This window comes from Myotis davidii, unplaced genomic scaffold, assembly GCF_000327345.1.
Source record: "Myotis davidii unplaced genomic scaffold, ASM32734v1 scaffold1224, whole genome shotgun sequence".
Classification (NCBI taxonomy): Eukaryota; Metazoa; Chordata; class Mammalia; order Chiroptera; family Vespertilionidae; genus Myotis; species Myotis davidii.
This window is the reverse complement of record NW_006295383.1, coordinates 80,017-102,665: the sequence shown is the minus strand read 5'-3', so window position 1 is coordinate 102,665 and position 22,649 is coordinate 80,017. Positions and strand designations below refer to the sequence as shown.

Below are 22,649 nucleotides of genomic sequence, written 5' to 3'. Positions count from 1 at the left end.
TTGGATATACTCGATGGAGATTTTCACACATATTTGAGTGATGATTCCATTGATTCAACAGATGATGCTGAAAAGGAAAATTTTGCCATCGAATTTCATAATAGTATTACTCCCTTGGGAATGCTGTGTCATAAACTAAAATTGAAAGTGGGTGCAATCATCATGCTATCGAGAAATCTTAATAGTAAATGGAGTCTTTGTAATGGTACCAGATTTATTATCAAAAGATTATGACCTAACATTATCAAAGCTGAAGTATTAACAGCATCTGCAGAGGGAGAAGTTGTTCTGATTCCAAGAATTAATTTGTCCCCATCTGACATTGGCCTTCCATTTAAATTGATTCAATGACGGTTTCTCATGACACCAGCATTTGTGATGACTATTAATAAATCCCAAGGACAAACTCTAGACAGAGTAGGCATATTCCAACCTGAAACTGTTTTCACACATGGTCAGTTATATGTTGCTTTCTCTTGAGTTTGAAGAGCATGTGACGTTACAGTTAAAGTTCTAAATACTTCATTACAAGGGAAATTAGTCAAGCATCTGAAAGTGTTTTTACTCTTAATGTGGTGTATAGGGAGATATTAGAATAAGTTTAATCACTTTATCAGTCATTGTTTGCATCACTGTTGTTTTTATATCATGTTTTTGTTGTTTTCATATCATGTTTTTGTCATTTTTATATCATGCCTCTGTTGTTATATCCTTTTGTTACTGTTTATTTACTAATAAATTTATATATTATTTTCTTATACATTTTACTAATTTCCTTTCATCTCTCACACTTATATTATAGAGAAAGGGCACATACCAATATTAAAATATCTCTGCTAATTACCTTTTTAAAAATATATATATTTTATTGATTTTTTTACAGAGAGGGATAGAGAGTTAGAAACATCGATGAGAGAGAAACATCGATCAGCTGCCTCCTGCACACCCCCCACTGGGGATGTGCCCACAACCAAGGTACATGCCCTTGACCAGAATTGAACCTGGGACCCTTGAGTCCACAGGCTGATGCTCTATCCACTGAGCCAAACCGGTTAGAGCAAGTAATTCCCTTTTAATGTGCACGAATTTCATGCACCGGGCTACTATTCCTACATAATAAAGATGTAATATGCAAATGATAGTTACGTAACGACTGACCATGTAACGACCGGATCAGGGATCAGCAGGAGGGGGGGGCAGCGAGCTACAAGCGGGCGGGCGGCGGAGAGCTACAGGAGGGGGCAGGGCAGCAAGCTATGAAGGGGGTCCTGAGGGAGAGTGGGGGCAGGGGGAGCTACAGGAGAGCAGGCAGAGAGCTGCAGGAGCGCGGCAGCGAGCTATTGATTCGTGCACAGGGCTACTATTCTATAATAATAAGAGTGTAATATGCTAATTAGGCCAATGACCTTCTGGACCAGGGGTGGGCAAACTTTTTGACTCGAGGGCCACAATGGGTTCTTAAACTGGACCAGAGGGCCAGAACAAAAGCATGGATGGAGTGTTTGTGTGAACTAATATAAATTCAAAGTAAACATCATTACATAAAAGGGTACAGTCTTTTTTTTTTTAGTTTTATTCACTTCAAATGGGCCGGATCCGGCCCGCAGGCCGTAGTTTGCCCACGGCTGTTCTGGACAAAGCCGCAGTGGGAGGGGCGGGTGGCGGGCCAAACCCCTTGCATGAATTTCATGCATGGGGCCTCTAGTATTGAGATAATCAGTGAAGCTTGAGTGAGGTCTGTGGAATAAAGGGCAACTAGTAATGTATCAATCATAATTTGGGGGAATTGTAGAGAAGAACCTCATTATTTATGGGAAATAAATGCTGTTAATTGGAGTAATGGGACAGCCTATCTGCAGCTTCTCAAATGGTTCAAGAGAAAATATTCTTTGTTATAAGTTTTCTGTAAATTTGAGATTGATTCAAAATAAAATAAAATCCTCTCCAAAAAGTGTTTAAAATTAATGTTAAGTTGTTCAACTGGTTTGCATGCTGCTGAGCAGTCAGAACCAGTCCATCTTGAAGCAGAGGCCATTGGAGACCTTAAGCAGAGCAGTTTCAGGGCAGGCAGAGACCAGAGTTAAATAGAAGTTGAGGATGAGACTGGTGACAAATGGAAATGATAGACATGAGCAGCTTTTTTAGGAGTTTAGCTGTGGAGGGAGGGTCCCTAGAAGGAGAATCATAGTGAAGGATCTGGAAACAGTGATATACTAAGGATGTCTGAAAAAATTAACTTATCCTAAATAGGGGAGATCTTGGAGAAGTTTTGTCTTCAGATATTTAAAAACCTTGCAAGTCAGATGATTTGTTTGTTTTTGTTTGTTTGTTTTAGAGGGATGAATTTGCAACCAGTGTTTACAGAGAAAATGGATTTTGACTCATCATTAGAAAACCTCTTGAGCTGTACAGCAGTTGAATAATTAGTTGCCATGTGAGAAGTGAGCCTCCTGTCACAAAAAGTGGAAAATGATAGGTTGGAAAGTAGGTGTTCCAGCCCAGTTCCTGGACGTGACTCCTTTATTGATTCAGGGATGAGGTTAGATGGACCTCCTGCTCCCACCCCATTCTCTGAGTAGGAATTCTTAGTCCTTTCTGAAATCTTGAGTATAACAGGAAATTGCCAATTTTTGAGATTTGTCTTTAATTTTGTTGTTTATTGTGCTTATGACAAGTGTAGATAATTTCACATTGCAGTGACCAGTATCTCATTTGGTTTCTTAGCTATTACTCTGGATGATTCTGAGTAAAACTGTGGGTGTGTTACCAGTGGGGAGAGGTCCTCATCCCTACCTGTTGCTCATGGGGGTGGATTCCTTGCAATATCCCAAGAAAAAGAATTTTCTGAAACTTGTGGGAAAGGATGAGATATTGTAGAAAGCTTTATTTCTGTGGAATTACACCCCTGAAATTCCAAGATCCCATTTCTCTTAGTCCAGTCATAGAAGAAGTATAGTCGGGGCTTCAGCAGAGCTAAAATTAGAGCCAGTGTCCAGAATTTTCTTTCCATGTTGGAGCCAAGTCCAGTCCAGCATCAGTCCATTTGTCCATTGCATGTGGGCTTGGCGAATGCCAGGAAGCCAAGAGTCAGGAGCAGCAAGACAGAGAACTCCTTTATTAGGAGATTATGTGTTACCAAATTTTTGCAGGCTTTCATTGGTTCCATCCATTCTGACAAATCCGTGGTTCCCCAGGTTTGACTGACAGGTACTTCCCCTGGTCACCCCAGCTTCACTGCACATACGTCTATCCTTTATTGGCCCCTCCTGCCAGTGATCTACAGAGAATGGGCAGGTGGTTCCCTGGGGGTTGCAGTTGCAGCTCCTGGTGAAGCTGCCCAAATGACCTGCCTGTAATGTCTGGCCTTCTCTTTGTTCCTTTTCTATTGTTAATAACTAGTTAATTACAACAGTATCTGGTGGGACACACACACACACACACACACACACACCACACACCACACACACCACATGTGCAAGCAGGCCGTGTCCATTATGCTGGGAGAGGGGTCTTTTGTACATTGACGATCACAGCAGCTCAGGAGAGTGTAGGATTGCTTGCAGGGATTATCTTTTATGTTGTTTTCCTACTTTTTCTTGGAGGCTGACTTTTTTTAGAGACAGCATATTTAGGAGTGAGAAGGGTAGGGACAGTAATGAGGCAGGGTCCCCCATGATTTTATATTCATGAAATATAGAAAACTGACATTTTCTTATGTATTTAGAAAAATATGTTGTCAAAGGAGGAAAAATAGATCAGTTGTTAGCAGGTATGTGGAAAAACAACAGTAGTGTTGGTTCTTGTGGCCTACAAGTAAGTAATGATTGTGCAGGATGGAGGAAAGGAAAGCAGAGAGAGGCTAATGCGGCTGAGGATAACGAGCTTCTACAGAAGCTCTCTGTGGCCACTAGGAGAAGGGTTCTGTGCCTTTTAAGTGTCTGCTGAAAGCATGGCCCTTCATAAAATCACTAAAACATTCCATTCTCTATAAAATATGAAATAGAAACTAATATAGTCTTGCTGCTCCTGTTTATCTAAACATATGGTTTCTGTTTTTTTCTTATTGATAATTTAAATAAAAATTAAAATATTATTTCTAAGAGTCTGAACAATTTATCATTAGCAAACGAACTGATCCCTATTTAAAATTTTTAATTGATTTTTAGGGTGTAGCACAAATATGCTTTCTTATAGATTTGTGAAACAAAAACGTGGGTATATATAACAAAATTGATCTACAAAATTAATCAGGAGATTTCTGGGGTCCAAGAGGTTGGCACAAAACCATATCAGAGATAGCATCTCTTGATCTGTATTTTAGTTCTGTATTTCTCTCTGATCTCAGAAATAAACCTGTGTTGAGTTGCTAAAAATATTTCCTCTTTCAGCATGTTCATACTTAGTTGTTGAAATATGTGAATCCTATAAAATAAAAGGCTAATATGCATATCGACCGAACAGCAGAACAACCAGTTGCTATGACGTACACTGACCACCAGGGGGCAGATGCTCAATGCAGGAGCTGCCCCGTGGTGGTCAGTGCATGCCCACAGGTTGAGCACTGCTCAGCCAGAAGCCCTGAGCTGGGTTCACGGCTGGTAAGCACAATGGTGGGAGCCCCTCCTGCTTCTGCGGCAGAGCAGGCCTAAGCTGTCAGACATCCCCTGAGGGCTCCAGGACTGCTAGAGGGCGTAGATGGGGCTGAGGGACCCCCCCCCCACAAGGGCATGAATTTTGTGCATTGAGCCTCTAGTAAAAATATAAGCTTTGAAATTTAATTTTGCTTACCAGTCATACCATCCCTAGGAATTTACTAAATAAGAGAACATAGAATCAGAAAGGTTCTAGTCCTGAAAATGTTTGTCTTATTTTTAAATAAAATCATGGATAATAATATAAATATCTAAGAGCTAAGGAATAAATAAGTAAATTATGATGCATCAGCTAAATGTGTCATAATTATTGTGTTTCCATTAAATAAAAATGATAAAACTAAAGCAGAAAGTGTATTTACAATATGATTATAAACATGCAGAAAATCCACATGCCTAGGGACAAAGACTGGAGGGAGATGAGTCTAGAATGTTCAAGGTGGGATTGGCGGTACACTTCCCTATTAAAGCCATTTGGCATAAATAAATGTAGTTTTTAAAAATGAATATGGCCGTGAGTTGGGAGTTTTGCCAAGGAATAGTTTGGAGCATGAATTGGCGAGTGACAGTTCTGTTGTGTCTAGGGGAAGTGCAGGCCTCTGCCCCTGCTTACCATACCCACAGGTCAGCTGGGCTCCACCTCAGCACCAGTCTAGCTGCAGCGCATGCCACAGGAGTGGGTCCACTTCCCTAAATACTCCCACTCAGGGTCCCTGACTGTCTAGGAACTGAGTGTGCTTAAATGGTCACATGTTTACTATTTGAGGTCAGCCCAGTTAAGATTTCACAGCGAAACTTACTCCTGAGATGATATGTTAACTATCCCACCCTTAGCTTCATCCAGACTAGTCACCCTCAACAAACTTATTTTCTGCTTCAGAACCATTGAGAGCAGTCACCTGGACTCTCCTCTGTAGGTGTCCTTAGAGTTGCAGACATAGGGATCTCCCATTCGCTGGCTGAGATTTCCTTTGCCACCTCACATGCCTTGTATCTCAAAGGGAGCTTGCCTGCCAGATTGTCACACACCTGCTCCTCACTGGCTCCTGTGTTCAGCAGTAGCTCCAGTGTCTCTCTGCCGCTCACTTAGGGAGGAACTCCCGGCACTGTGTCCAGCCCCCCTCCAGCTGCCATCTGTCTGCCTCTGCACTGTCTCACACCCTTGCTCTGCTCCAGTTACTGTCCGTAGGTCCCTAGGTTTGTGCTTCCAGCCCTGTCTCTGCAGGGCAGCGTGAACCTCTGCACAGAGACTTGTTCAGAACTTGAGTCTGACTCCCTGATCCCCAGGTAGCAAGGTGAGCGCCCCTTAGTCGGGGGTCTTCTGCCATCAGGTTCCAACTTGCCTTCCATGCAGCACCAACTCTTTTCTCTCCTGTAAAGTTTTGGAAGCTGTGCTTCTAGATTGGTTACATTAAAAAAATTATTCTCTGTCGCTGTACACAAAGTAGCAAGGGCATGGTGCTTCACTGTGAGTAGGAATTGGAGCACCAAATTGTCCTATTTGACAGAGTGCGTCCTGTTGGGGAGATGGGTTGCTTTTAAAACATGCTTGCTTAAAGCATTATTAATTGTTAAAATAAAAAAGGACAAAACAAAAAAGAGCCCTATCTATGGCAGTAGATTGTTTCCATGTGCACATGGTTAAATACCATTTTGGAGACAAGAGACAGAAAGATGAGGGGTGGAGTGTTGCGGTGGGGGGCGGTACAGCCTGACATTAACCAAGGAAGAGGAGGACAATTGGTGGTTGTTAAAGTTTCTGTTCCCTTTATATTCTTTATCCTCAAGTTACAACACCCCCTCACCCAGTTCCTTTAAAAAATGTGATACTTGGTGAGGTTTGTTTGTAGGCCTCTGCCAAGACATTACCCAAGCTTCTTTCTCCCCAGTCACTGACAAAAGGCACCAAATTGTATTTGAGTTTTTGAGAAGCCTGACTATTATAACTATCCAATAAAGGCATCGCCAAGAATTGGGTTTTCACATTCTAAAAATAAAAACTAAAAGTAAATGTCTTCTGATTAATATATCAGCCCTACAAACATCTTTATTTGTTTTATCCAAGTATTTAATAGTTCTGCCAAGAAAACAAGATTTTTTTGGTTTTAAAAAATGCAGTGGTGGTTTAATAATGTTATAAATATCCAGCATGTCCTACTTCATTACAATTAACTTTCTATCATTACAGTATTTTAGATGTAATATTTTGGGCAGTCAGATCTTTTAAATGTTTGGAAAACAAAATAGAATAGTTGTAATTTAGGAATAATTTATTTAAAATACATGTTTCCTCCACATATTTGAACAATCTGTTCAAAGCGCAGCTCATTCATGTGGGACTTTGCCTGTGCAACTCTGAGTGGGAATCAGTACTTTCTTTGTTCGTCACTATGGAAACAAGTCAGCCTATCCTGAATGGCTGTTAGATCATGCAGAGTGATGCTCTTATCTCAGTGTAACTTCATCACGGAGCAAGCTGGCACTGACATCTCCTGGCCTCCAGCTCTCCTCTTGGGGGCCCAGCGCCATGCAGGACCCGCCCCGGCGGCTCTCGGCCATGCCCTTCCTCAGCTCCTTCTTACAGGGCCGCAGGCACTCCGCCTCAGACACAGTACTGAGGCTGCCGCAGGGGCAGCACAGCTCCGGCTCCGGCTCCAGCTCCGGCTCCGCCACCAAGATGCTCTCCTCATCCTCTCTCCAGGTGATGCTAGCTGTGTCCTCCCTCAGCTGCGCCAAGAGAAACCCAACTTGCCCCGAGAGAAAAAGTAAAACTCCTTTTCTTCTTAAAGATTGCCTCAACTTTGAGTTTAGATTTAAGGAATGTAAAAAGGCTGTGCTGTGCTTAGACCTTTTTAATTTTTGACCATTCTGCATTATACTTTTTACTGTCTGTCATGCTGAGAGTTTCAGTGGATATATAATAGATAAAATTATTGACTTGTGTGTTTTTTCTTTAAAAATGTATTTCTGAACAAACCTCACTCCCTTATAAAAGATCTGCTTTTATGGTTTCTTCTCATTGTGACCAGTATGACATGTGGAGATTGTGTACGAAAGAGTTTCCTACATTAAGAGATAGTGAACTTAGATCCAATGGAAATGGATTTAATCTTGACACAGTAAAGGGTGGTCAGCACCAGCACCATCTGCAATCTGAGATAAAATGGAAGCCGTTTCCCAGGTCACTGTTCTGTTTGGAGAGTGGAGTTTCAAATCCCTTCCTGCATGTTCTAGGCAATTCACGACGTCCAACACCAAAGTATACAAAAGTCGGAGAGCGTTTACGGCATGTCATTCCTGGACACATGGCCTGCTCCATGGCCTGTGGGGGCAAAGCTTGCAAATATGAAAATCCAGCCCGCTGGAGTGAGCAGGAGCAGGCCATTAAGGGGATCTACTCGTCCTGGTGAGTGATTCTGTCTGTCTGTTGTAGCTCTTCCCTGCGGCTAAGTTGAAAAAGGTAGTAAAGATGTATGTGGTGCCGGGTGGCAGGAGGCCATGGAAGAGGATGTATGGGGTTTTGAAGTCAGAACCTTACCTCCTATCTCTTGCTGCCTGACAAGCTGTGGCCTACTCACTTAGGCACTCTGAACCTCAGTTTTCTCATCTATGAAATGGAAATAATATAACCAATGCCATAAGGTCTTTTTTTAATTAAGTGAAATAATGTATGTAAATATCTTAAAGAAATGGTAACTAGATAGCTCTTAAATTTCAGAAATTGCTAGAAATAATAAAAATGCTAAGCTATAAATTTGAAAAATTATGAGATAGTTTCCAATTTCATACAGGTAAGCTTTAACCTTACTTTAATTTTGGTCCTATTCTCTGTGTGAAAGGACCCACTTTCACACAAATACATCTTCAGTCTGTCTCAATAGTAGTGGTCCAAGTTGTCAGTTCAGTGGGCAATATAAGATGCTTGCATTTTTTATGGTTTATTAATAGTAAACTGTCAAGTAGATCTTTTCAATTTAGTGATACCTGAAAAGTTTTGATAATCAGACCAAATCCCATTTGAAAATCACTGTTTAAAGAATTCTAGTGGTGAACCAATGTATATAGCAAGAATCCATTTACAAATTAGATAATTTGTTGACCAGAGTCTCTTAACTTGCAACCCATACTTTTTCATACTGGATTTGCTGGGTACATGGATTTTGATAATGTTGGGTGTCCACTGTCACTGTTCTGCACAGATCATATTCTAGTCCGTCACTGTCTTTCTTAAAGAACCTTGTGAGAAAGCCAACACTATTCCTGATGTAATTTCTAATAATGCAGCTTAAGGCCACATTAATATTTTTTATTTGTTTTTTACTGAACCATCTGAATCTTTTGTTTTGCCTCTGCTGATATCATGTTACATCTCTCCTCATCTCATACCAAGTACTATCAAATCTTGGGGGTTCCAATGTTTTGGGGAGCCCTGTTGAATTTCAGGCATTACGCCGGGGGTGGAGGGGGGAGTTGGTATCTTTTTGGATCCTGCCCTGTTTATTTAACGTTACTCCTCTCAGGTTCATGTGACCCACATCTTTAGTTAGACTGCCTGATGTACCTTGTACGTAGCCATTTCTTAGGTCTCTGTCCATTTGTGCAGTCAATAAACATGCATTTGGCTACAGGTCAGGCACTGTGCTAGACACTTTCAAATTATTACCTCCTCTTCATCAAACTGTTGTGAAGTAGGCATTGGTAAAGTCATTTTATTGGTGAAGAAATTGAGGTCCAGAAAAACTAAGTAATGCGCTGCACAGCTTTTAGAAAGTAGAAAAGACAGCATTTGAAACCAGGCCCGACTGATTCCAGAGATCTTATTTTTTGCTAAATTGCAATAACTCAGCATTTCTTAATAACCATGTGTGGGGATTTTTGCTGAAGACTTTACATCTGTGTCATGTTGAATTCTCACACCAACCATCCAAAGCAGGTGTTTTTATTCCATTTAACACATAGGTAGCTGAACTGCAGATAGCTCAAGAACTGAAAATGCCTCCTGTTGTCCCCCTCACTTGGTTAAAAACCTATGGATAATGAACCTCACCTTTGCTCCAGTTGAGGTTTCTCCATCATGTCCACTAGAATCTCTTGAGTGTCCTTGAAAATGTTTTGTTGCATTCCATACTTAGGCCCTGGAATTTCCCCAGAGATTTAAGCAGCTAGGTAGGGGTGTTTTTTTTTAGATCCCTAATCATAATGCAAAATTTAGGCCAGATTTGGATAAGGAGATTTTTATTTTACAGAGTTTTTGAAATCCTAAAAAAAAAAAAAATAGTAGCTGGTTACCCTGCTCTCAGTCCATGGAGCTGGAATGGTCTAGGTTTTGTGATTTCACCAGTCTTTTATCCCATCTGTAGGATCACCGATAACATCCTGGCCATGGCTCGCCCGTCCACTGAGCTCCTTGAGAAATACTGCGTCATCGAGCAGTTTCGGAGGTAAAATGTCATATTGTTCATACACTTTAATAAGCCAGTTCATGTTTTCTCTTCCATTGCTTTTGGCATCCATGGAAAAGTGTTTTCGTTTTAATAATAGGTGTAAAGAACATATTTCAAATAAGATACTTGAGAATAATTCATAGTTTATTAATGCTAAAAGTGATGACTTTTTTAAAAAAATGCTAGCTAATTCCCAGTATGACTCATTCTTTTCTTTTTCTTTTAAGCCATGGCTTAAAAACAGTCATTAACCTGCAGCGGCCTGGTGAGCATGCCAGCTGTGGGAACCCTCTGGAACAAGAAAGTGGTTTCACATACCTTCCTGAGGCTTTCATGGAGGCTGGCAGTAAGTCCTTCCACCCTTCTCTCCAAGACAGTACTCAGAGACTTTGGTCTGCTCATCTCTTAGCTTTAAAAGGTGATGGAAATAACTGTGCAGTAGTAGGGCTCCTGAACATGAAGATGAGCTCACTTTAACTTTAAAGAATGCTACCATTCTTCTGTGGTATTGCTGTTGAAAGAGCAGGCTTTCTTCATCTGTGAGAGGGACCTTGAAAGGAGACCCTGTAGAAATAATGGTAACATTTGATTAGTGATTGCATTAACATTAACAGTATGTCAGACCTGTTATCTCATTTTATCCTTAAAGCAATCTAGTAACATAGTTGTTTCTGCTTCACCCAAGCTTAGCACGTTCTGCTTTGCCCACAGTCACACAGCCTAACTGTGGTAGCAGGATTGGAACCCAGGACTTGCTGATGCTTTTGTTGCAGCACAGCAGTTCTGCCGCTGGGTAGGATGCTAGGATTCCTTATGTGACATTTTCAGAAGCTCCTTAGTCATAAGAACTTTGGGGTGGGATCCCACCAGGTTAGAAAGGATCAACCTGTGCGATTTTAGAACTTTTTTAAAGAAGCTTTCATCTAGCTCTTTTTTCCCCACTGGGTGGAAAAATCTGTACCATCTTCTGCCGTTTATCAGTCATTTAGACTATGCTTAACCAGGATTATGCTTTCTCTCCAGAGCTGAGGCATTTGGGTGTAGATTACTGACTTTATTAATTTGCAGTCCTGCTTTTCCATAATTCTTTCTGGCTGAGTTTAAGCAGGAAATGCCTTAAGTAATAGGGAATGTGCTTTGTAAGAAATGTTAACAATAAACTTACTGGAAATGTAAAAAGCCTATTATTCCAGGCCTACACATCTAGTGAGATCTGCGTGCCTTACAGTTTTCTACTCTTCATGAACTCACTCACTTTCTTCACATCTCCTTGCAAATATTTTTCCTGTATGTTGATGCTTTTTTCCTATTCTCTTTTCATTGCCCAGTTTATTTCTACAATTTCGGATGGAAGGATTATGGTGTAGCGTCGCTTACCACCATCTTAGATATGGTGAAGGTGATGACATTTGCCTTACAAGAAGGAAAAGTAGCTATCCATTGTCATGCAGGGCTTGGTCGAACAGGTAAATTCTAGGAGGATGTTTTATTGCCTTGTAGTATATTTAAACATATAAAGAATAATATTTTTTAATATCCAATGTCTTTAAAAATAATAATGAAAATAGCAAGCATTGTTTTACCTACTATTCTAAACATTTTACACTTACTGTCTTAATAAATCTTTAGCAACAATGTGAATTTTGAAAAGACTAAGCAATTTGCTACATCAAGTAAGTGGAAGGGCCAAGATTTAAATTCATGACTGTCTGAATTTTGTTTGTGAAGGAGAGTCTATCCATGCCTAGAATTCTATATAAAAATCAATTATTTTACTTAAACAGGCAGCAGAATCTCAGTGTCATGCTGGTATTGGACAGAAATAAAGACTGATGAGTTGGAATCTTCATTACCATTTGGTTCAACCAGACACCTGAGCTTGACTCTGGCCGTAGTGTACCTGTGTACCTGCCATGGAGTCTCCCACCTGCTCAGGAGCTTCGTTAGGGGAATGTATAATGTTTATACTGTTTCCCTTAATGTAAAGTGCTTATAGCAATATAGTGTTATATCATGGTATGGAAAAAAAACACACATTCACATAGAGACAAGTCTATAAGAAGAATTGTCAGGGGGAAAAATAGATTGTGAATGTGAATGCTTCCCAAATTTAAAACTGTCCAGTTTGGCAGAATGCCAGGCAGGAATATTCCAGCAACTGATGGCAAAGGCAGTGTTTGGATCCATTGGATGGAAATTTTCAGAAACTGTTAAATGGGAAATAGAAGCAGGATTTTATTTCTCCCATGTTAGAGTTGAGCATAAGAGGATAAACATGCTAGATCACCTCCCCTTACTCCCCAATTACTCAGTCATTCCCCTATTTCACACTCAGTGATTCCCCCCAACTCCACACTGACTCCCCTTACTCCACACTTAGTCATGCCCCACTCACTCCACCATTACTCCGTCATCCCCCGTTACTCCACACTTAGTCATCCCCCACTCACTCCACAATTACTCCGTCATCCCCCGTTACTCCACACTTAGCTTCACTGCGACAATTTCTGTGCTTCCTCTGGGTACAGTGGGCACTAAGTGTTCTCAGTCAAGGCAAGAGGTACCATATAGACAAATAAATATATAAACACCTTTGCAAAAAGTTACAGAGTTATATTATCCTTAAAACGTTTTCCTATTTATATGGTTTCTAAAAACATATAAAATTTAAATCATCTGAGAGTGATAAATAAAAGTATATATAAGCTTTTCTCATCTAGTTTTTTCTTCTTCACTATGTAGGTGTTTTAATAGCTTGTTACTTAGTTTTTGCAACAAGAATGACTGCTGATCAAGCCATTATATTTGTTCGGGCAAAGCGTCCCAATTCCATTCAGACTCGAGGACAGCTACTGTGTGTGAGGGAATTTACTCAGTTTCTGATTCCTCTTCGCAACATATTCTCTTGCTGTGACCCCAAAGCACATGCTGTCACCTTAACACAGTATCTGACTCGCCAGCGGCATCTACTTCATGGTTATGAGGCGCGACTTCTGAAACACGTGCCAAAAATTATCCACCTCGTGTGCAAATTGCTGCTCGACTTAGCTGAGAACAGGCCCGTAGTGACAGAAGTGGTAGAACCACCTGGCCTCTCAGCCGAAATTGAAAAGACCGTTTCTGAGGTGGTCACAATGCAGCTGGATAGAGAGTTACTGAGGCACAACAGTGAGGCATCGGACTCCTTCACTCCCACTGCAGTGGCGGCGGATGTTGAGAATCAGGATATGATTCTTTCCAGTGAGCAAGAGTTTGACCCTCTGTGGAAGAGACGGAATGTAGAGTGCCTTCAGCCCCTGACTCACCTGAAAAGGCAACTCAGCTACAGCGACTCAGATCTACAGAGAGCCGAGTCACTTCTGGAGCAGTCAGGGACCCCGTGGACAGCATCTGCTCAGATCTCATTCTGCCACATCCCTAGGCAGCGGATGCCCATAGGCCACTGTGATACCCCACAGACTCCACAGCTGGATTTCAATAAGGAAATGCTGGTCCACAATACATTTTCTTTCTGGAATCCAACTAAATTTGGAGGCTTAGAACGACTGAAAGATGATGGGTCACCAGTTTTCCAAAGGAAGAATATTCCAAAGGAAGTACAGCGAAGTAGAACCTTCTCTTCAGGTGTTTCAAGTTCATCCAACCCTGGGGAACCAGTTACACCCAACGTTGCAGATATCCCCAAGAAACCACACTGTTCTCCCCAGCGAGGGACCCCATGTCAGTGTGAAGTTCATGGTGGCCGCAGCAGTCCTGTGGACTATGGCTCCAGCCCCAAAGCACAGTCCTCGGTTGGACCTAAAACACAGAGCAGCAAAGATGTGCCTGAAGTCGCTCCACACACTGCTCTGCAGTCTGAATTGAGTGTTGAAGAAAGGAGAATACTGGCAGCCAAAGCCCTGGCAAACTTAAGTGAGTTTGCAGAAAAGGAGGAAGTGAAAAGGAAGGTAGAAATATGGCAGGTATTTGCATTTCACTTAATTACATATGCAAAAACATCATTCATTTTCCCAAATTTACTTGTATAATTATGAAGACATGTTTTTTATCATACTTTCGAACTTCAGGTTTCTCAGCTGTAATCGGAGCCCGATGTCATAGAAATGACAGACTTTCTTCAGTCTCCTGTGGAAGAAAGCACTTAGCACTTGGCAGGGTGCCTGAGAGAGAGAGGCGTGGATGGGACTGATATTAGTAGCTTCCTTCTTTCTTGCTGGGTTTGTGGGATAGACTGACAGACAGATGTACAGGCCATAGCAGACAGCTATAAACTGACCTGAAAGATCTCTAGGCCAACCCAAGGCCTAGCAGTGAGAACACTGACACATAAATGAAATCAGAGCAAATTATTTTACAAAGCTCATCCATACAAGTGTTGAGTGAGGTCAGACTCCCCGGTCCTGCCCCAGTGGCACCTGTCAGATCTGGAAAGCAAATAGAAGCAACTACAGAGTACCTGTGTGCCGTGGGTTTCTGAGGTTAGGTCTTTTGGGTCCCTTTCTTGGCTTTTACTTGAAATTTAAAATGTTAACCCTTTTTTGAGTAGTACTTTCACTAGAAAGACAGTCTTAATCAACCACGCTCTCTGCCCTGAATGAGCAGCTGATCTAGAGGAAAGGTAGGCCTTATAAACTTAGTTATCAGAACAGATCAACTGCCCAATGTGGGGCTGACCCAGGGAGGCCTGGCTTAGTGAAATCTTGCCTTGTTAGCCCATAATCAACTACAAGTTCTTTGTATAGCAGCTCTTCTGCATCCTGCCATTAATGAAGCAGGGTGTGTACGCTTCTGAGGGGGGCCAGAGCCTTCCTGCGGCAGGGGAAGGAAAATAGACATGGAACCTCCGTCAGCTTGTAACTGTGATGGGAGGAGAGCGCCTCACACACTTTCGCCATCAGAATTGGTTTGCTCAGTCAGTAGTTAAATGTGGTGGGCTGATGTTGTTTTTTTCAACATGAAGCGTGTTCTTTATTCCCTACTCATACCTGAACAAGCCTTCCACCCAGTGGCCAGGTCTTGCTGCTGCATTGCTGTATGTCATGGTAGCTAGCAGCAGACCCTTTAGCTTTCAGTGTGACAGCTCATGCCCCTCGTGGGCCAGCCCCCTCTGTGCCCACACTGCTCAGTGTGGTATGTGGGCCACATTGTTTCAACATGTAACATATATGAAAGCATTTTCTAGAGGTAAATACTACTGTTTTGTTTGGATAGGTTTGCCTTTTTTCTTTCTTTTTTAGAGTTTATTATAAGCCTTTCAGTAATAAAAACAAATTAATTGAATTCTGGAAAGAGTAAACTAAGAGGGCTTCCGGTCAAGATGGCGGAAGGTAATTGCCTTCTCCCACAACCACATCAAAATTACAACTGAACTACAGGAAAACCATCTTTCAAAACCGCCTGAAACCTAGCTGAACAGAACTCCTATAACTAAAGATATAAGGAAGAAGCCATGTGAAGACTGGTAGCAGGGGCAGAACTCAGAACAGAACAGGTTGGTCCTACACCCATAGTGTGACAGTTCTAAATAAGGAGAGATATCTCCACTGCAGAGGTCCCCCCTGAGGAGCAAGGGGCCCAGCCCCACACCGCATTCCACCAGTCCTGTATTCCAGTCTAGGAGGAGGAGTTCCCATAACTTCTGGCTGTTAATCCAGCACAGATGGTGACTACATGAGATGGAGGGCTCCCGGAGTCCCAGGCATTCCACTTAGGACCTGTGCATAGACTTAGACTCACAGCAGCTTGAAATGTGCCAGGAACATACAGGGAGGAACTACAGGGAGCAAGGGGTGGAGGGGCAGCTTTCCCCTACACAGAAGTGCTGTCAGAGACCGTATTTCCTTTGCTGAGCCCTCCCCCATAGAGCCTGCAAGTGGACATCATATCTGAGTCTCCATCAACCTGGCTAACACTGTTTTATCTTCCCTGGTGATTCCCTGAGACCCTGCTCCACCCAAATTCCAGGCCCACCCAAGCTGTTTCCAGTGGCTTTTCTATACTAACAGCCAGTCTTGGCTCATGCTGCAGAGTTTCCTAAAATCTCAAACAAGCAGCATCTGGCCTCAGCATGCCCCGTACCTCTTGCTAAGTGGCCCCTAACTTGACACTATTGGCAGCCAGCCTTGGTAGGCAGCTTGGCCCCTCCCAATCACCTTCAAGCCTAGCATAAGTAGCAGCCATCTGCAGATCGCTTTGTAGCTCATGTCCGGTGGCCCTGGGCAGGGCACAGGCAGCAGCTGACCTTGCCCTGCACCTTTTGGAGGCCCCAGAGCCAGCACACCTGGTGGACAGCTTCAGAACATGCCAAAGCACCAGCCAACCACCTCCATAAGTGACACACTCAACCACACTCAAGATGTGGTTGGCCTCAGTGGGCATCAGATCCCCACTGAAGCAAGTCCTGCTCCATGGGGTCAGCCCTGCACAGCAGATCCTCCATAGAGGTCATAGCCAGTCTTTACAGCAAAATGGCCTGTGGGTAAGTTTTTCCCATTGACACCAATAGCAATACATTACAACAGGAGGGTGCACACAGTTCACACGGACACACCTGAGAGGCTGTGCCACTGGGTTCTTTAGGACACCTGCTACATAATGCCACTGCACCAAGACTAGGAGACAGCCGCTCTGCCCAACACATAGGAACAAACACAGGGAAGCAGTTAAAATGAGGAGGCTAGGAAACATCCCAAGTGAAAGAACAAAATGCCAGAAAAAGGAACTAAACAAAAATGGAGACAAGCAATCTACCAGATGCAGAGTTCAAAACACTGGTTATAAGGCCCGACTGCCTTTGCCCTGCCCCCCAGCTCTTAGCTGCCCCCTGGGTTTCCAATCACTGTCAGTGGCAGGGGGCTTCTTCCTGCTTTCCCTTTCGCCTCCTTGCATTGTGCCTACATATGCAAATTAACCGCCATCTTTGTTGTCAGTTAACTGCCATCTGAGTTGGCAGTTAATTTGCACATAGCCCTGATTAGCCAATGAAAAGGGTAGCGTCATATGCCAATTGCCATTTTTCTCTTTTATTAGTGTAGATTATACCGAATATTCTCACTGCCCTAAACATATTTCATGCTCCACCTATTCATTGCTTATCCACACTGCTTCTGGCAACCATTCATCTTTTTACTGTCTCCATAGTTTTGCCTTTTCCAGAATGTCATATAGTTGGGTTAATATAGTATGTTGGCATTTTAGATTGGCTTCTTTCATTTAGTAATGTGCATTTAAAGTTCCTTCACAGCTTTTCATGAGTTTTTAAGTGCTAAATAATATTCTATTAACTGGATATACCAAAGTTAATTTATACATTCACCTACTGAAGGACATCTTGGTTGCTTCTAAGTTTTTGCAATTATAAATAAAGCTGCTATAAAACAAAAATAAATAAAATGTTAAAGATTAAAGACAGATAATCTTAAAAGCAAGAGAAAAGCAATTAGGATGCACTTCCAGTGTTGCCATGGCAGCTAACGCTACCACTAACCCGTTGCAGCTGATGCCTCTCTCACAGCGGTTCTCAACCTGTGGGTCGCGACCCCTTTGGCGGTCGAATGACCCTTTCACAGGGTCGCCTAAGACCATCCTGCATATCAGATATTTACATGACGATTCATAACAGTAGCAACATTACAGTTATGAAGTAGCAACGAAAATAATTTTATGGTTCGGTCACAACATGAGGAACTGTATTTAAAGGGCCAGCAGGTTGAGAACCACTGCCTAGAGCTTGTGGACAAGTGTATAGGATCAAGAATTCAAATCGTGATGAAGAGTGATAAGGAAATTGTTGACACACTTCTAGGATTTGATGACTTTGTCAATGTGGTACTAGAAGATGTCACTGAGTTTTAAATCACACCAGAATGAAGAAGGATCACTAAATTAGGCCAGATTTTGCTAAATAGAAATAATATAACAATTCTGGTTCCTGGAGGAGAAGGACCTGAAGTATGAATGGATTTCTTTGACTTACGTTAGATTCTGTTTTATACTGACAACAAAATATCATTTTTTTTAACCTTTCACTATCTAGATTTTGTGAAGCCATGTTTCCTGTTAAAGGGGAGTGCTTTGAAGAGGCATTGTAAATGCCATTTTTTAAGTTAATCATGTTTAACTTGGGGGGGAAAAGGACATTAAAGACTAAAATAAAGGTGGTTTTGGTTCATTGTCATTTTATTTATTATACTGCAATAGCCATTGGAACAAAGCTTGTGATTATTTTGTCAGTTGCTCTCTTGTCATTTTACATCTGTTTCCTTATTTATAGGACCATTTGGTTCTCAAAAATTGTTCCAAACAGAATGGTGAACTTTGAATTTTGAACAGGTGCATTTAACCTGAAATTATTCAATTCAGTTCAAACTGTGATGCTTTGAAATTAGGATTTTTCTACTGCACTCAAGTTTCAGTAACTTCTCTTAAAAACAAACAAGTAATCTGTGCACATTGTAGAAATGCAGACAAATGAAAACATCATACTTTGATGTCTATCCTCTTAGACTTTCTCAGCACACATTTTATATTTTATTTTTTTAAAATATATTTTATTGATTTTTTACAGAGAGGAAGGGAGAGAGATAGAGAGTTAGAAACATCGATGAGAGAGAAACTTCGATCAGCTGCCTCCTGCACATCCCCCCCTGGGGATGTGCCCACAACCCAGGTACATGCCCTTGACCAGAATCGAACCTGGGACCTTTCAGTCCACAGGCTGACACTCTATCCACTGAGCCAAACCGGTTTTGGCCATTTTATATTTTAAAAAACTTGTTTGCCCTGCTTATGCTGTTTTGTGGCCGCCATTGAAGACTTTTTAAAATTTTAGAATGTCTTTCCATGTCATATTTCAGCAACATTAATGTGTGCACAGTATTTCATTAAATGGGTTTACCACAATTTATTTGGCCACAGTAATCTAACTAAATCTTTATACATTTTCATTTTTCTTAGAAAACGTTCAGAAGTATGTACTGTCAAAAGGTATATATTGTCATGTTGCTAACAAAACGTTTATAATTGTTTTTTTATACTTTACATACCACCATTGGCTATGTTCTCTCTTCTCTCATTGTCATTGTGATAGGCAAAACTTGGTATGTTTAAAATTTTCTTTATTAATTTTGTATTCTGTATTTTGATTATGTCTATGAGGCTTTTGCCGTTGAGATGCTTGTCTTGTTTTTTACTAATTTGTAAGAATTTTTAATAGGTTCCTCTTAGTCATGTATTTTGCAGATAAATTCCCCAGTTTGTAGTTTGCCTGCCAGAGGTACATTTTTTTACATAAATAAAAAATATTTTATGTAGTCAAAAAAAGAGAGAGAGAAAGAGAGAGAGAAAAAAGCAATTAGTTACTTAGAAGGGAGCTCCCGTAAGACTGTCAGCTGATTTCTCAACAGAATCTTTATAGACCAGAAGGGATTGGCATGAAATATTCAAAGTGATGAAGAGCAAGGACCTTGCAGCCAAGATTATTCCACCCAGCAAAGCTATCATTTAGAATTGAAGGACAGATACAAAGAGCTTCCCATAAAAGAAAAAAACTAAAGGATTTCATCACCAACAAACCAGTATTATACGAAATGTTAAAGGGTCTTCTTTAAGAAGAAGGAAAAAAAGATAAAAAATATGAATAATAAAATGGCAAGAAATATATATCTGTCCATTACTGTAAATAATTCAAATGATTAAATATTCCAAAAGACATAAGATGACTGAATGGGTATGAAAACAAGACCTTTATATATGCTGTCTACAAAAGATTTATTCCCCTCAGGTCAAAAGACAGACACACAAACCAAAAGTTAAGAGATAGAAAAAGATATTTCGTGAAAATGGAAACAAATAAACAAAAACTGGGGTAGCAATACTTATATCAGACAAAATAGACTTTAAAACAAAGGATGTTGCTACTGTTATGAATCGTCATGTAAATATCTGATATGCAGGATGTCTTTTCATTGTTACAAATTGAACATAATTAAAGCATAGTGATTAATCATAAAAACAATCTGTAATTATATATGTGTTTTCCGATGGTCTTAGGCGACCCCTGTGAAAGGGTCATTCAACCCCCAAAGGGGCCGCGACCCACAGGTTGAGAACCGCTGACCTAGAGGGTGTTGTGCTGAGTGAAATAAACCAGACAGAGAAAGACAAATGTCAGATGATTTCACTTGTATGTGAAATCAGAAAAGGAGAATAGGCAGAACAGAAACAGATTCATTGATACAGGGAATACTGATGCTTGGCAGTGGAGAGGGGATTGGGGGACTGGGTGGAAAAGGTGAGGGGATTAAGAAGTAAAAATTGGTAGCTACAAGTAGTCACATGGATGGAAAGTACAGTTTAGGGAACATAGTCAATACTGTGGTGTATGATGGGCACTAGATTCATCAAGGTGGTCACTTTGTAAGTTATATAAAGGTCTGATCTGGGCTGTACACTTGAAACTAACATTGTACATCAACTATAATGAAAAATAAAAAATCATTTAAAAGAAAAAGCAAAATGAACATGATTTAAATGGCATAATGCACCTTGTCCTTATACTAGGCCCTTTCATGTCTTTTATCTCGTGATTTCACAGTAATACTTGGAGGCAGATATTATTCACAGGTTCTTTGTTAATCTGTATAGTCCTTATAAATTAAGTATCACAGATGGGGGAACTATGGGTCCCAGGGATCACATGACATGCTTGCAGTCACATGGCCCAAATGCCCCAGAGCAGGATACAGCTTATGTGTTTAATACTTTTCATCATTCTTATGTCTTTCCTAATCCCACTGAAGATTTCAGAAAACATATTGATGTAACGGTCATTTAATAAGAGTGTCTTTGAGTTTTGTCATTTCTGCCCAGCCTGTTTTCTCAAGTTGACTTATTTATGCCAGAGGACCCTGGTGGCATGAAGAAACATCACAGACTGGGTGGAGTAGACCTGGTGGGAATGCCTGTTTTGCCCTTTTCTCGATTTGGGCTCCTGGGCAAGTTATTTTATCTTTCCTGAGCCCCAGTACATTTGTCGGTAGAGGGAATTGGGTTGCTGTAGAATCAGAGGTAAGTCATGAATCAGAGTTCCTATCATAAGGAAAGTGTTCTATAATTACAGAATGGGTGAATGAATGAATGGTAGCAGTTACTATGCTTATTACTATTGCAAGCATATTTCATTTACTAAAACATAAATCTGAAATTAAATGTCCTCTCAGAAATTACAATTCTTATCTCACTTTCCTCTGTTCTCCGTGAGGCAAAGTTTTAAAATCACCTGCCTAAATTATCTCCTGGCATGTGGGGTAGTGGCAAGACTTCCTAGTTGTTTACACCCTATCAAATTTCAGAGTACAGTGCTTATTGTTTGTTAAATGCTACATAGGATTCTAACAAATTTGAAAGAAGTACATTTATCAACTTTTAGGCATTTTTGAGAATACACTTTAAAGTTTCAGTCAGAAGCTTTTCCTTATCCCAGGTTAATGTTCTTTTATTTATAATTTTAATCTACCTTTCTATTTCATTGCAAAAATATTTCTGATTTGTTCCCCAAGACCCTGAAAGGCAGGCTCCCTTCCTGAGCTGTTGCTGTGGTTTCTCAATGCAGTGGAAAGCTTAGGTTAATAACTAAGCCATTCTCTGCACTGTGAGCTTTGGGAGGCCTCAGACTGCTCAACACCTGTGGGGCAGGGATGCACTTCATAGCGGGAAACAGGCTTAGAGAGGTTCAATATCTCAACCCGGTGTGCCTCCTGGATAGCTTGAGGTTCATCAGATGTCAGATGGTGCCTGCTTCCTCTCCCTCCCTCCCTTATCTCTCCTCCCTCTTTCTCTTTTTTCCTTCCTTTCTTTTTAGAAAGAGCTAAATTCCCAAGACGGAGCTTGGGAAAGAATATGTGGTGAGAGGGATCCTTTCATCCTGTGCAGTTTGATGTGGTCGTGGGTGGAGCAGCTGAAGGAGCCTGTGATAACCCAAGAGGATGTGAGCATGTTGGCTGACAGATGTGCGGATGCTGCAGACGCACTGTTTCTATTAGAGAAGGTAAGGTAGCTGCTGGACCAAGTGATGCAGTTAATTATGTGAGTTCACACACTAAAAAACCATTGTAAAAAGGGAATTCATATGGAATCATATATCTGGGTCTAATTTAAATTTCTGTGTTTAAGTTTTTCCAAGAAATACCCAATATAAACATTTAGAAGATACAAAAATAAAAAGGAAAAATGCCCTCGGGAGATAACGCCCTGCTGGCTTAGGCCTGCTCCCAGGTGGCAGAGGGCAGGCCCAATCCCTAGGTGCAGCCCCTGTTCGGGCTCAGAGCAGGGCTGATTGGGGAGTTGGGGCGCCGCACCCTGTCATGCACAGAGCAGGGCGGATTGGGAGGTTGCGATGCCACCCCCAGTCACGCTCAGGGTAGGGCCGATTGGGGGGTTGGGGCACCGCCCCCTGTCACACTCAAGGCAGGGTCAATGGGGAGGTTGCAGCGCCACCCCCTGTCATGCACAGAGCAGAGCCAATCAAGGGGTTGGGGAGCTCCCTCCTGTCACG

At 41.4% G+C, this 22,649-nt stretch overlaps 1 protein-coding gene and 1 pseudogene across 2 annotated transcripts in view; both read left to right on the top strand.

The window, feature by feature from the left end:
• Positions 1-22,649, top strand: part of PTPDC1 (protein tyrosine phosphatase domain containing 1) — a 67,308-nt gene that overhangs the window by 37,767 nt on the left and 6,892 nt on the right. Inside the window, exons 1-7 of one of the 2 annotated variants that reach the window (XM_015567983.1) lie at positions 7,028-7,417; positions 7,887-8,058; positions 10,013-10,093; positions 10,324-10,442; positions 11,425-11,562; positions 12,839-14,058; positions 21,957-22,142. In XM_015567983.1, coding sequence (XP_015423469.1) covers positions 7,180-7,417; positions 7,887-8,058; positions 10,013-10,093; positions 10,324-10,442; positions 11,425-11,562; positions 12,839-14,058; positions 21,957-22,142 — 2,154 coding nt within the window. In that variant the 5' untranslated portion in view covers positions 7,028-7,179. Of the gene's footprint in view, positions 1-7,027; positions 7,418-7,886; positions 8,059-10,012; positions 10,094-10,323; positions 10,443-11,424; positions 11,563-12,838; positions 14,059-21,956; positions 22,143-22,649 lie in introns of those variants that run through there. The other variant, XM_006769996.2, reaches the window with a different exon arrangement.
• Positions 17,819-18,222, top strand: LOC102771570 (annotated as a pseudogene).